The 14128-nt window shown below is 33.1% G+C and overlaps 1 protein-coding gene across 1 annotated transcript; it reads left to right on the top strand.

Moving 5' to 3' along the window:
• The first annotated feature begins 10874 nt into the window (after positions 1-10874).
• On the top strand, positions 10875-13290 carry LOC129285031 (zinc finger CCCH domain-containing protein 48-like). The gene is made up of 7 exons (XM_054920577.1): positions 10875-11190; positions 11460-11645; positions 11748-11849; positions 11949-12101; positions 12450-12629; positions 12788-12885; positions 13098-13290. Exons 1-7 carry the CDS (start codon positions 10909-10911, stop codon positions 13246-13248), a joined length of 1152 nt encoding a protein of 383 aa, XP_054776552.1. The 5' UTR covers positions 10875-10908; the 3' UTR covers positions 13249-13290.
• Positions 13291-14128: the final 838 nt, after the last annotated feature.

The raw sequence follows: 14128 nt of genomic DNA, 5'->3' as shown, positions 1-14128 counted from the left end.
TTTTCTATTTGATGTACATAAGTTTGTGTGTTCTTTAGAAGTTGCATATAATTTTTGTTCAGGAAGTATTTTGACTCTTTTTTGTATAAAATTTGAAGACAAATTTGTAATGGTAGTATTTTGTAAGTTCTTGTTGCTATGTTGACTCTTTCAAAATGAGTAAGCAAGGAAGCTGAAAAAACACCATTCATAGAAGTTGAATGACTTGCTCATAGACATGGAATTTGAACACAATTTCTATACGATTGACTTACTCATAAAAGTTGAACAAAAAATTTCATAAAAGTTGAACACAGCAATTACAATAGCTTTAATAAACCTGCTCATAGACATGGAATCTGAACCCATTATGTAATGCAAGACAATCTAAGTACATAGCATGGGTGTTAAAAATATACAACCTAAGTACATAAGATAAAAGTTCTAAGCAACCTAGCATGAGTATTGCAAAATCAAAACATATAATGCGAGACAATCTAAATGTCAACCTTCCTTGACTTCGCTTTTGTCTTTTCTAATTCTCTTTTCTCATTCTACTAACAAATGAGAGGTTATCACACATGTTGTCCATTCCACTTAAGTCCTAAGGGTTCGAATGGGAGCTATGAAGGCTATGTAACATAAGTGCCATCACTATTAAATGAGATCCTTTTGACCTAACTATACTTGTGGAAGAATTCTGCCTAGATATCCTCATTTTGTTCTCATTATGCATGGGAAAATGTATCTTAGAGTTGGCATAATGTGCCATAAACTCCTATGCACTGCCCTCCTCAATGTAAAACTCAGTCTAAGCTACACAAAAACATGTCATGAGATCATTTATAATGTCCACCCTAATATTACCCAGATATCACACTTACATGCCATTTGATAACCAAGATTAATTAATATTCCAATAAAAGCTATTACAACACAAGGGCTTAAAGGTAATTAATTTAAAAACATTGGGATCCTAAAAAAAAATCCTTTTTAAAATATTTTTTAAGATGAAACTATAGTTGAAAATGACTTAAACCAAGTAATAAAAGCATGGAAACACAATTGCACTTAAAAAGCATACTTGGAGAAAAACTGGAAAAAATTTAAAATTTGCACCATTCATCACAGTGAATGGCATAGAGGGATGAGTCTCTCAGTAAGAATTCTGTTGTGGTGCAACTACTATGCACTATGGTGCGCACCTATTGTCATGACAACACTTTGAACTTCTGAAGCTCACCATTTGCCATCTGATGTCCTATTTGAGTAATTTAAGTGTCCACATGAAGTTTTTGAGCCTTCTAACTAATAGTCTCACACCTAAATTCTCAATCGTTAAAAAGATGAATACTTGAAACCCACAAATGGTTTGTTTTACCTCAAAACACATTCAAAGGGTCCAACTCACACCACCAAGTGCCATTAGCTTTAAAATTACTTTGACCACCTTAAATAAACCACACACAACATATCAAGCCAATCATAACATACAAATAACCAATCATACTCAAAATGACCACCAAACCCTCAATTCACCACAACATAAAAGAGTGGATAAATTCAACATAAATATTCTTTTGGTTATTTTTACACATAAATCATCAAAATTATATCACTTATATTAGTATATTGGCCTCTCACTCACTTTGATTGGAAACACTACAAGCTTAGGGAGATAACACATATTTCACTATTTTCATACAAATGATAACAAAATCATGTAATGCTCCTAAGTTGGCATAATATTATGGCATATTCGTTACAAAGCCAAAATGACAAGGAAAAGAGCTATACAAATAAGCTCTTCATTCTTCAGTTGTCCCTTCCTTTTCCCTTACCCTTATCAGAGCCATCACCTGTAAAAATAACTATGAGGTGAGATAAATATCTTAGTAACAGAATAATTCATTATTATCAATTACACACATAACCGAAAGCGAGTAAAGCTAAAATACTTTAAAAATACTCTTTTAAACATATTCACATATCATTTTCATAAACATAAGTTATTTACCACTAGCATGATCATTTTACTATCCGAGCTTCCATATCACACTGACTAAAACATAGGCTCTTGAACTAAGTGTATATTCATAATGGTCCAGCTCACCTTCGATGGTGGGATCACCCAGCTAAAGGTGTCCTATCCCACTTCCGAATTATGGTCTCCCCTATCACATACGAATCGAAGTGTTGTTACTCTAACACCACATTAATGATGCTAAAGAGCATCACTCTCCAATACCGTATACCATATGGATACTAAGGAAACTTTCTAATGCCATGCCTCACTAGGCACTAAGGAGATACATGTTATATGAACTTTTACTACTACTTCCTATATGTAAACTCCCACACCTTACATGATCATGCTCACACATCTCTAATTCTCACTATAATCATATAAAACTTTCACAAAACTTCACTATTTCAAAATTGTTCATATGCACAAAATCATATTTTGCAATATACAATGTTATCAAATCACAAGTAGCAAACATACATATCTACTCACAAACAATTAAGCATATACTCAAATAGTGTAAATTATTCTATTGTCTCAACCCCTTATCACAAAAGGATTACTGTGGTTCAACGTGTGTGTACGCTCCTACTCATACAATAACATACAATCAACCCTCAATCTAGACAATTAAGTGACAATTGTTAATTATTACTCCGAACAACCCTAAATTAACTAGGTTCTAAGCACCCATAACACTTAAATTCCTTATCTAATAACATCAACCATTTTAAATACTCTAACCATCCTATTAAACATCTCAACATACTAAAGTCATCATTCAATTATTCACATTATAAAAAACTCTAAAATTATACCCACAGTTCATCTAAACGTTCAACAAAAGCTCTAAATCACTATAAAAACCCATAAACTTAAGGTTAGAAGCTGATTTAACTTTTCAAGACCTTAAATAAGTTAATGGTTCGGTCTACACCCAAAGGAACCAAATTATAGCCCCAATTACCCTAAAAGTCAAAAAATTTTACATAATAAGAGAGGAGAGGGATTAGGAAACTTACCCAATAATAATTCAAGCTCTAAATGCCTCAAAATTCTCCTAATGTTTAGCCCTAGTAGCCACAAGCTCCCCCTTTATCACTCCTTTGATTTCTCTCTTTCTCCTTTTTAAATTTAGGTCTAATTCATGACTGATAAAACATAGATTTACACGTGTGGCACGGCACATTGATGTGTTCATCGTAGCACACGGCATAGAGAGCCCTACCACAATTTAAACTTTTCTCCATGCCATAGCCCGCTCAAACTTCAATCTTGCCTTTTTTTAATGATGTCCAAAGATCTAAAAATTATATTAGTCTCCTATAAACGTCTTTAATCAAAAATTTATCTAATTTAACCAAAATACCTTTAAAACACTGATAATTCATAAATTGGAAGCTTAGGATGTTACATCATTGAAATCATTAAAATGATATTTGACAAATGCAAAACATAGCCACTCACATTGTACATTGTTCTTCTAGTTTCCTCATCAATTCTAATCACAAATCTAGTTGCCTTCCTCAGGGATTTTCTTCAAATTGGTTGCTTCCTCATAGATTAGCTTTTGTTTGTTCTTGTGTCACTTGGCTTGGTTGGTCACTTGTTCTTGAGTAAATTGGCTTTGTTGAGTTACTTGTCCTTGAGTCACTTGACTTGTTGAACTTTTCTAAAAACAAATTGCCATTAAATAATTAGTATAAATTGTATGATGATGAACATAGTATCAAAATAATAAGTTAGCATGTACCTCCTTGTAATGGAATTTGTTGTGATTTTTTTTTAGCAAACACTACATGTGATGCTTCCTCCTTTCTTACTCAACTTGTCTAGTCTATCAAGATTGTTAGGATTTTTGTGGATATGCATAAACCTCCTTTGGTTTGCTTCTTCAGTCCTTAGTTGCTTTTTCTTTAGTCTTCTAGGCAAATTGGTAACTGGTGGGGATCATATGGGTAAATAATTCTCTGGGTCCCAAAATGTTTACTCCTCACTAGCTGAAAATTTTCCTACAACTCCTAATATATGTGTCCTTGTGGTAGTAAGATGAAATTTAGGTTAGAGGGTCTACCTTTGCATGGTATAGTACACATATGCCATATTGGCACGGAAATCAAATCCCATGCCTATCAAGTGCACATCTTCCTAGTAATATACAATGTGTGTCTATCATGGCCTTTAGTGACCTTATAATCTTCATTACCATTAAACATAACCTCAGACTTCATAGCTAGTCTATATTGGTAGTAAATAAGGACATATATTTAAGGCTATAATCACTTTACGACTTGTTTACTCAAGTTTCATTTAGCCCATTTCTGCATCATTTTCACTCTCAAACCATCAAACATCCTTATAATTAGAAGATATCAATATTCATTTGTCCATACATTCAAACTCTCGTTACAATTATTATCAACCACTTAAGACTTACACATAGTAGAAAAGTATGCTCTTACCCATGCTTGGGTAGGATAACTTAAAGCTAACTCAGATGCTTCTCTACTTAGTTTGCTCATAGCCTTTAAGTTGTCTTTGAACATTTGATCAAATGTACTCCACACAGAACAAAAGAACTTCTTCCTCAATTCTTTGCCCTCCATCTTCTACTCCAATTTGTATATGTATGCTAAGCACATAGCCTATACTTAGCCTCTAGTAAAACATTTGCCACCATATTGATCAAGCCATATAAAAGGCTAAAGTGTTAGTAAAATACAAGTTTTACAGATTAAAGTGTTACTACTCAAGAGATGTTGTTTACCTTTACATATTTGACATGATGGCCACATTAGGGCCATTGGTTAGTTCTAGAGACCTCTATAGCCATTGAATAAACCATATTCAGTTTGTGCCATTTTCTTTTGAAGTCAAACCAAAGGCTAAGGGGTATAAAGAGTCATCACTGTCTAATCCTACTATTTTGATCAGGATACCCCCAAAACTTTTCCTTTTAGGAATGTGCCATCAACCTCAACAAATGGCCTACATCCTTATTTCCATCTAACGTGTTACATAATAACCAAAGTCATACCACATTTCACTGTATATACAGTTAGGAAAAACAATAACACATGCCGAATCTAAAATTTTACCTTTATAGAACTGAAGGATACATACATCCTCTTAAAAACTCTTCTTGCAGCTTCAACGCCTCATTGCTGACCTCTATACTAATATTAGACCCAAAATTTGATGTCCTCAATTCATGGTAGTATGATTCTAACTTCCCAAACTCTTCCACATAACTTCCCTCTATCTCTTTCAGTATTTTCCTCTTTGCTTACTTGCACTTATGGATGCTAACATGAACATTTAGATCCCCTCTACTTTTCTTTTCATGTCAGTGAGCTTGTATTAAGGGTAATTTTGAATTTTTTTCCTTAAAGTGCTCAACTAACCATAACTGAGTAGCTCGTGAGTTCTTGTAAGCCCTAGCACATTATGCTCGATACATAATGTCTTAATCTTTACACTTAGGTTGGATCCATCTTTATAAGCATACATCACGAACGGATAGCCTTCTTAACATCTAAATTGTAACTTGGTTGGTTCACTCCTAACTACTCTAAGTTTCCATTTTAATTGTATATCTATCCACAGTCCTTTTAAGCTCCTCCTTATCAACAAATGTCAAACCTAATATTAAAAAGGCCTCACCTCCTCCTTATCAGGCCTTCTTACTTTCTCTAAAGGCCAATCATAATAATCATGGCCCAAAGACTCCTCAGACCTATTACTTTCAATGCCAGTAGACACATCATTATCATGAAATTCAAAATCTAAGCTCTCTTCAGTATCCTCACTATTAAACTCTTCACCATTGTAACTCCCATCCTCACTAGTAGACTCTTTACCCCTATCAAACATATCCTCATTAGACTTAAAGGTTTCCACATATTTATTTATTCATTCTACAATATCTTCAAGTATGTCTTCAATACCATCTATTCTTTTATGTCATCAAATTCATTTACATCATCAATTATATCTTGCATATGTTTTACATTAGTATCTGACACACCCTCTGCAGTTTTTAGTTCAATTACTCTATTACTAGGCAATAAACCATTACCATAAATCATATTATCTACAATTGTATCATAATCACCTTGAAGTCATCATTTAGTCTTCCTATACTTTGACTATAAGGTCAACCAATTCACAATATTAGACCATATGCTCAGCTTGATTTGCCTTGTCTATTTCTTCCAAACAATTGCCCTCTACTTGTACCTCATTCTCCTCCCCTATCTTGCTTTAGAAATTAGGAATTAAAATGAATTCAAAGGGCTTTTATGGGATTTCATTATATACTTTTATTTAAAAAAACAACACTTTTTAAATGAATTGAATTTTACTTGTGATTTTGTATTGTCATTTTCACAAACCGTAACCCTAGTAGTAGATTCTCCCATCACATGCACCCCACTTCCTCTACAGTCTCGACTCTCGCCCACTCATGCTTTGCCTTTTGCTTTCTTCACCATGCTCTCACCAAGCGGCCTTCATGATTTTGAACCCTATCAGCCTAGAAAGCTTAAGCTTTAAGATCAGATGTCAATGACAAAGTGCCCTAACCTAACTTAAGTTCAGAGGAGACATTGTGACTCAGCTAAGGAAATGCCAATAAGGATCACCTTTAATGGACACGTGTAAAAATTTCAATCATTAGTTTACGTGAGCCACTCTTATAGTCAACCTGCATGAGTTTAAATGAATTTGGCACAGTTGCACTCATTAATTTAATGTTTGTGGTACTTTTACACCCATCTCCACTTTATGATACTAGGTGCCCCTAGCCAACTACTTTGCATATGGATTTACCCTTTAAACCTTTTATTAAGTTTTATTTTAACAAGACTCTAGGGTGTCCAGTGCTCTTAAAAAAGACTTTAGGGTTCCTAGTGCTCTTGTGAAAAAATTTCGGGATAAATTAGCACTAAAGGACATGTCAAAGTCTTACCTGTCATTATACATGGGCCTTATGCACATGTTACATCAACAGAAAATAGAAAAATTAATGGCTAGTTAACATAATGAGTTTTTTGCTACTTGAAAAAATAGTTTAGGGGGAAACTTGCCCCACTTATCAATACAAGTTGCTTGGTACTCCTTAAAAAAAGTTCAAAAGTAAAAATGCATGTTAACCCTTTAAAATAATAAAGGTTTAATGTACAAATCTACCTTCAAAGTTTTTTTAAAGGTGCAATTGGTATCCTTAAGTATTTAAAGGTGCAATATAATGTTGCCCTTAACATTTTTAAAATAATGCAATGTTGCCCTAAATTGACAAAAAATATTGACTATTAGTTGACTAGTTTATGCTTATGTGGCATGCTTACAAGGCTTCTAGATCATTTTTTTAGAAAAAGATATGAAAAAAGAAATAATAACAATAATGATACTAATAGTAGTACAACCCACTATCTCCATCACGTTTTAGTTTCTTCCTCTTCCTTTCTATCATCATACTAGTGCCACATTCTTCTTCTTCTATGAGATGTATGACCACATATTATAAATCTTGCTGAGGCATTTTTTTATTTTTACATTTTATTGTTATTGATTTTTGTTATCTTGAGACCTCCTCATTTGCTTCCTTTTGAATTTTAGGTGACAATTACAATATCCCTAAGTCCCTATTTCTATTGAATCTCGCTTTTTTATGCTTGAAAATAACCAGTGCACTAATATAGGAAAAGAAAGGGAGCCATGAACCTAGATCACTTCTTCTTTCTAGCTCTCTCGACTTTGCCTAAGCTTCTTCTTCTCCCTCTTACTTGCTAAGATTTGATTCACAAAGATCCCTTGTTCCTGTCTTAGATTCATTCTAGATCTAAATTCTTCCATTGCTCCCTCACTTTCCTTCGAGTCATTCTAAACCCTTGGCTAGAATGATGTATCAATTTCGGTGCAAACTTGCTCTTGTTGTGGCCATATATAATAGGAGACAATGCTTAAAGGTGACCTAATATGTGACCTACGTGTATTTCTATAAGACCTTGTCAATGCCATTGAAGATGAAGTCGATGGTGTTGAAGATGATGCTATTATGGTAGAACCAGTAGTGGACCTATGTTTATGAGTCAACCTATAGCACTTCCTTATTGGAGAAATCCTCCTCTTATTTAATTAATAAAGCTTATACTGTTCAATATCAAGGACTTCAAATCCTCAACTCCATGCCTAAATTTTTCTAGGTTTTCAATGAAGGCTCTCAAGACTTGTTCTTTAATTTCTATTTTTTTGTATGCTGGCATCTTTGTTGAACTTTGCTTTAGGTAATGTTGTTTATTGAAAATCAAGAACCCTTACTTGAATTTTTTGCAAGGGTCTAGATTTGTTAAGATTGAAAGAGAAAATGAAGAAGATGGTGCTAAAGATGATGCTATCATGGAATAAGATGGTTTGCATCTAAATGCTTCTTCAATCTCTCTCTCTCTCTCTCTCATGACACCTAAGACATAAAAAAAATAAGGAAGAAGGTGAAAAGATGCCGCATGGACATGCATCCTCAACATAGACGGCCAACTGACAATCAAATATTTGGACTTGTTAGGATTGAGCAACATTGCTATATTTTAAAAACATTAGGGGAAATATTCCACCTTTAAAAACTTAGGAATATTAATTGTACCTCCAAAATAACTTCAGGGGCATATTTGTGCATTAACTCAATAATAATAATAATAAAAGCTGGCAGTGGTTTGGTGGCCAATGCTGGTGACACTTATATGGAAGAATAATTGATAAAGGTGGCCAAGGGAGCATTTGATGTCATAACTCTTTGGCCACCTAAAAAGCTTGGTTTTAATTATATAGCAAAAAAAAGAAGTAGTAACTCAAGCTTCTAAACTATTTCCATGTTATAACTATAGCATCCTACTTTAATATGAATTTAATTATGAGAGATGTAGATTTAGTTAAGGATTTTATCTAGGATTCATACTTGTATTTATGTTGGATTAAAGGAAATAAATTTGTATTTGAAGATAATTAAAGTTTATCAATGGTTTTAGGCGTTTAATTATGGACTAAATTAGGCTTAATGACATGTATAGAGGTTAGATAAAGTCCAATATAGCTATTGGGCCGGACTTGGCCTAATTTAGTAAGCTAAAAATGAAGTGCTATGTTTTGTCATGGTGATTAGCGCATTTGCCATGGCGAATGATGTACAATTTTGATAAGTGTATTCCTTGACAAACAAACACGAAGCGGGAGATTTTGAGTGTTCTTAAGCAATTTCTAGGCAGCTTTGCTAGAGTTTTGAAGTTTTAAAGCTCAGGGCACGTTTTTAGGACTCAAACCACTCAAGGTAAGCTACTCAATCTCATTCTAGCTTCTATCTTTTCTGTTGTAATGGTTTCAAATGATGTTTGAAGTTAGAGTTTTGAATTTTAAGTAATCCCAACCCCTAGCTTGTAATCATATGGGTGTTTTAAGGCTTAATGACTATTATTTGGGTTGTTGGGAAGTTAATAAATGTGATAGATGGGTTAAATCTGAAGACCTAGGCTTTGTTAGGTAAAACTTGGTAGTTGGATTAAATCACTCGAAAGCCAAAAGATCATTTGTTGACTATTAATGATAGAATTCGGACAAAAAAAAACAAATGATAAAAAAATGAATTTATTTAAAATATCATGACAACGAAACTTAGCATGTTTGTCGTTAAAAATTAAATCAGTTTATTCACAATTCAAAAATATCAATCTATTTATTTTCTAATTATAGTATCTATATTTCAGTTTGAATTTAATTATTTATTAAACAATGTAATTTTATATTTTAAAATGTTAAATATCCATTAGATAAAAAGTAGTTAAATATTTTCTACTATATTTATTTTGAACTTGAAATTGAATATTTATTTAACTATTTAAGGACTTAAGGTTTGAATACATGGATAACTATTCAATGATATAAAATTTAAATTTATTCAAGAAAATCTTAACAAAAACATCTTAAAAGTTCAGAATTACGGATACCAATTTTAATTTACTTTAATGCCTATTGTTAATAATTTTACAATCTGGTAATTGTACTTTGATTTAAATTGATAATTCATTTAATCATAAGACGTTTAAATACAATTGATTAGTAGTCGTCATAAAATTATATTCAAACCTTGAAAAAAAAAAGATAGTGAATATATATCATATGATATCAAAAAAATTTATTTGATGTTTTATTTTGAACTTTGATTATGTGAGATACGTTGGCAGATCATTAATAACTTAAAATTATATTAAATTTAAGATTAAATTTTCCTTCTCTAAGGATAGATTTGAGATCTTTGGAGGATGGATTTGCGATCATTTAACTTCTAGAAGATCTTTTTTTTTTTTTTTAATTAGAGGATCTGTTTTTATCTGGACATATAGATGTACTGAAAATAACAATAAAGTTGAAGCATGCAAGGTGAAAAGATTTTTATTTAATTTGTGTGGTTTTTCAGTCTTCATTCGGTCATTGTAGTGAATTTAATATTATTAGTATTTCATTTTCAATTTAAAATAAAGACAAATAAAAACATTGTTGAAAATTATAATAAAAATCTAAAGAAATATGGGATTTAAGTCATATAGGATTTTATTTATGTTTGATAAATTCCATCAAATCTCTTTGGGAGATCAAACATATCTAATTGGTTGAAAGTTATCATCGATAATAATCAATAAAATTTAAAAATATTGAACATAAAACCGAAGATTCAGGGATTTTGGATATATTTGAAATATCTTGTTAAGATTTAAAATTCTAAATGACTTTGCTATAAAGAGAGAACGAGGGATGAGGAGGAACTGCGTAAAAAAGTCTAGAGCGAGTGACAAGAAAGAGTGATCGTGACTTCGTGAGAGAGCGAGAGAGAGAGAGATCGTGAGATAGCGAGAATGAATGCAAGGGTCGCAAGGAGAGGTGATCCGGTTCCTTGTTATAGGGATATCAGAAATCCCTCAAGGTTTCTGCAGAATCACAATCAAACTTCAACTGCACGTACTGGCAAAGCCGATAATGGCGCAAGATCCTCTAAGCCCAAACCCCATTCATCGGCAACAGTTTGCAAGTACTGGATCAATGGAAATTGCGCACATGGCGATCGTTGTTGGAACTTGCATTCCTGGTTTCAGGGCCATGCCGTTTCTCCGCTCACTAAGCTCCATCAACACAAGAAGGTATTGACTCCATAAATTGGTTAATCATGGTTAGTGATTAAGGCTCGACATTTTGGTTGGGAGATTAATTGTAATCCCTCATGGTTAGTCCCCATTGGTTGGGGTTTGTACATCAGATGATTTGTTGTTGTAAATCCTTCAAAGGATTACTCTTGTTGTAATGTTCAATCATAATAATTATATTAATGTATTCATTTTTCTTCCATTATTCAATTCTTAACATTAGTTTTTATCATTTTATCTAAACTTTAAATTAATCATCACTCCAGACTGTCACCGGAATTAAACTTCCGGTTGGATCGGACAAACTATTTTCCAGTAGCACTGATGGGACAGTTCGCATATGGGACTGCCATACGGGTCAATGTGTTAAACTTATAAATCTGGGTGCTGAAGCAAGGTGTTTGATCAGTGCGGGTTCGTGGGTTTTTGCTGGTGTGAGCAATACTGTTAAAGTGAGCTCCAAAACTTCTTCATTTGTTGTGTCTCTTATGTTTCATGCGTCATGCTTAACTTTACTTACACTGATTGTCTTGTTGTGATTAATTATTATGAAGGCTTGGAACATTCAGACGGCTGCAGAGCTCACTCTTGATGGACCTAAGGGCCATGTACTTTCCATGGCTGTTTGCAACGATATACTTTTTGCTGGAGCAATGGTAATTAATTGTTTATTAAATGTTTTACCAAGTTCTTTTCTATGTTATATGTAAACCTGATTCTATTATGATCTCACTTTGCCTTTATGTCATATATAGGATGGTGTTATTTATGCATGGACTGCCATTTCTGATGCAAATGTCCCATTCAAACCACTGGCAACGTTAAATGGCCATAGCAGATCTGTTGTTTGCTTAACTGGCGGACCAGGGGACAAGCTCTACTCAGGTTCCATGGATCATAGCATAAAGGTATATATGACTGTAAATGAAAAGATTATCCATATTTTAGGCGCCAACCCCCTGTCTTGCTTTGTTAAGGATATGTAATATTTTCTTACTATGGAACTAGTTTGGACACATTATGTAGTCTTTTACAGCATTTGATAAGCTGTAGTTCTCTCTTTATATTTTCGTATCTTAAATTTTCTTAAATAATATTGTTTTATAGTCTAATATTATTGTAGTTTGAAAACTGAGCTCATTTGAAATAAAACTGGGATTATATATATATATATACACATTTTGGAATTACACACACACACGCACACACATTTCTGTTTTTGAATTAGTTTCTTAGTTGATTTCATGTTTTTTCAGGTCTGGGACCTCAAGACATTACAATGCACGATGACGTTGAAAGGGCACACTGATGTGGTGACATCTCTTATCTGTTGGGACCGATATTTGTTCTCAAGTTCATTGGACTGCAAAGTTAAGCTTTGGACTGCCACTCAAGAAGAAACTTTGGAAGTAGTGTACACTCACCACGAAGAACATGTGAGTTTATGTTGATAAATAGTATATAAAGTATTGCCGATCTAGAATTGCTTTTAAGACTTCATTTAAATCTTAAGTAATAACAATAGGTATTGAAGCACTGCTAATTCTTCTTACTCTGAAATCCCTCTAATGTAAGGTTTTTGTTGCTGTTGCAGGGTGTGGTTAGAATTAACGGCATGATTAATGCAAAGGCGAAACCCGTTTTGTTTTGCTCATGCAACAACAACTCAGTCGGGCTGTATGAAATGCCATCGTGAGTTGACTTGATCCATGTTTCCATTTTTTTTATGTTGGTTTAATATTGTATATTTTGGTTGATTGATCATAGAGCACAATAATATCGTACAGTCTATATAGTCAACCCTCCTGAATGTGATAAGACTTGTGGTTGTTGTTGCTTAATGTTGCATGTTAACATATATATCAGACGCTCATATTGTGTTTCTGTGTTTCTTGTTTGATCAGATTCAGTGCGAGAGGAAGATTATTTTCAAAACAAGAGATTCGAGTGATAGAAGAAGGCCCTGGTGGACTCTTCTTCACTGGAGACGGAACTGGTTTGCTCACTGTCTGGAAATGGTTGGCAGAGTCGGAGCCTAAGATTGCATCTTCATGATTTCCAATCTTAATTATACGTGTAATTTAGTTTAACCATAGAGTTTGCATCTTCCTTGTCTTGGACAAGATATCAATCATAGCAAGATTATTGATGTGTTTCAAAATACTTGTTTTGTAACATTATATACATATATTCAATTCCAATTATGAAATTGCCGTGTGGGGCATCAACAATTCTGGTTCTAAAGATTGTAGAGATTCATTCCTATTTGTATTCTATCATTGTACAATCTCTATAGATTTATATTAATTACTAGTTTTGGTTCTCTCTATAGATGAATTCTGTTCGTGTTCCTCACCCAACTTTTAATTGGAGCACAATTCTCCCATTGCCTTGTGAAATCTCTTACATCTGAATTTTAACTTTACAAATTGTAACGAAAGTAAAAGCTCCAATAATATCATCATTATGCTAATCAATCGTATTTAGTTTTTAAAATATTTATACTTCGGTAGGTAGGTCCCACTCCAGTTTCCACGGCTGCGAAAGATTTAATAATAAAGCTTTCCAGAAGGATGTCTATTGCCTAGTCTCTTTTTTTTTTAAAAAAAAAAACAAAGCAGAACAAAAAAAAAAAGTTTTGTGAAACCAATATGTTTGCACACGCGTGCTTTTATCTGTGTAGAAAAAAAAATTAGAAAAAGATGTTCATAGCATATGTTTGAATATAAAAAGGGAAGTTATAGAATAGAAATAAGGGAAAAAAAATTTTTCGGTGATGCCAATCATTAACATTCATGTCTTAATTTTATGTAATTGATTCACATACTTTAGCTTATGTTGCACTTTTGATTTTAATTTCATTTTTTTTATTATGACACCAGCAGATTAAAATATGCACAAGCACCGGAAAAAATAAAATAAAATTCACTGCCAC

This window comes from Prosopis cineraria, unplaced genomic scaffold, assembly GCF_029017545.1.
Source record: "Prosopis cineraria cultivar Desert tree isolate PC_DT_omini unplaced genomic scaffold, ASM2901754v1 PC11, whole genome shotgun sequence".
In the NCBI taxonomy this organism is placed as follows: Eukaryota; Viridiplantae; Streptophyta; class Magnoliopsida; order Fabales; family Fabaceae; genus Prosopis; species Prosopis cineraria.
This window is presented reverse-complemented; position numbering and strand designations above follow the sequence as displayed.

What these genes read in the sequence shown, in the direction of transcription:
- LOC129285031 (XM_054920577.1), top strand. Translation starts at nt 10,909, where the DNA reads ATGAATGCAAGGGTCGCAAGGAGAGGTGATCCGGTTCCTTGTTATAGG. An exon ending in AGCTCCATCAACACAAGAAG is followed by an intron (nt 11,191 to 11,459) that starts GTATTGACTCCA and finishes TCATCACTCCAG; the next exon opens with ACTGTCACCGGAATTAAACT. An exon ending in ACACTCACCACGAAGAACAT is followed by an intron (nt 12,630 to 12,787) that starts GTGAGTTTATGT and finishes TTGCTGTTGCAG; the next exon opens with GGTGTGGTTAGAATTAACGG.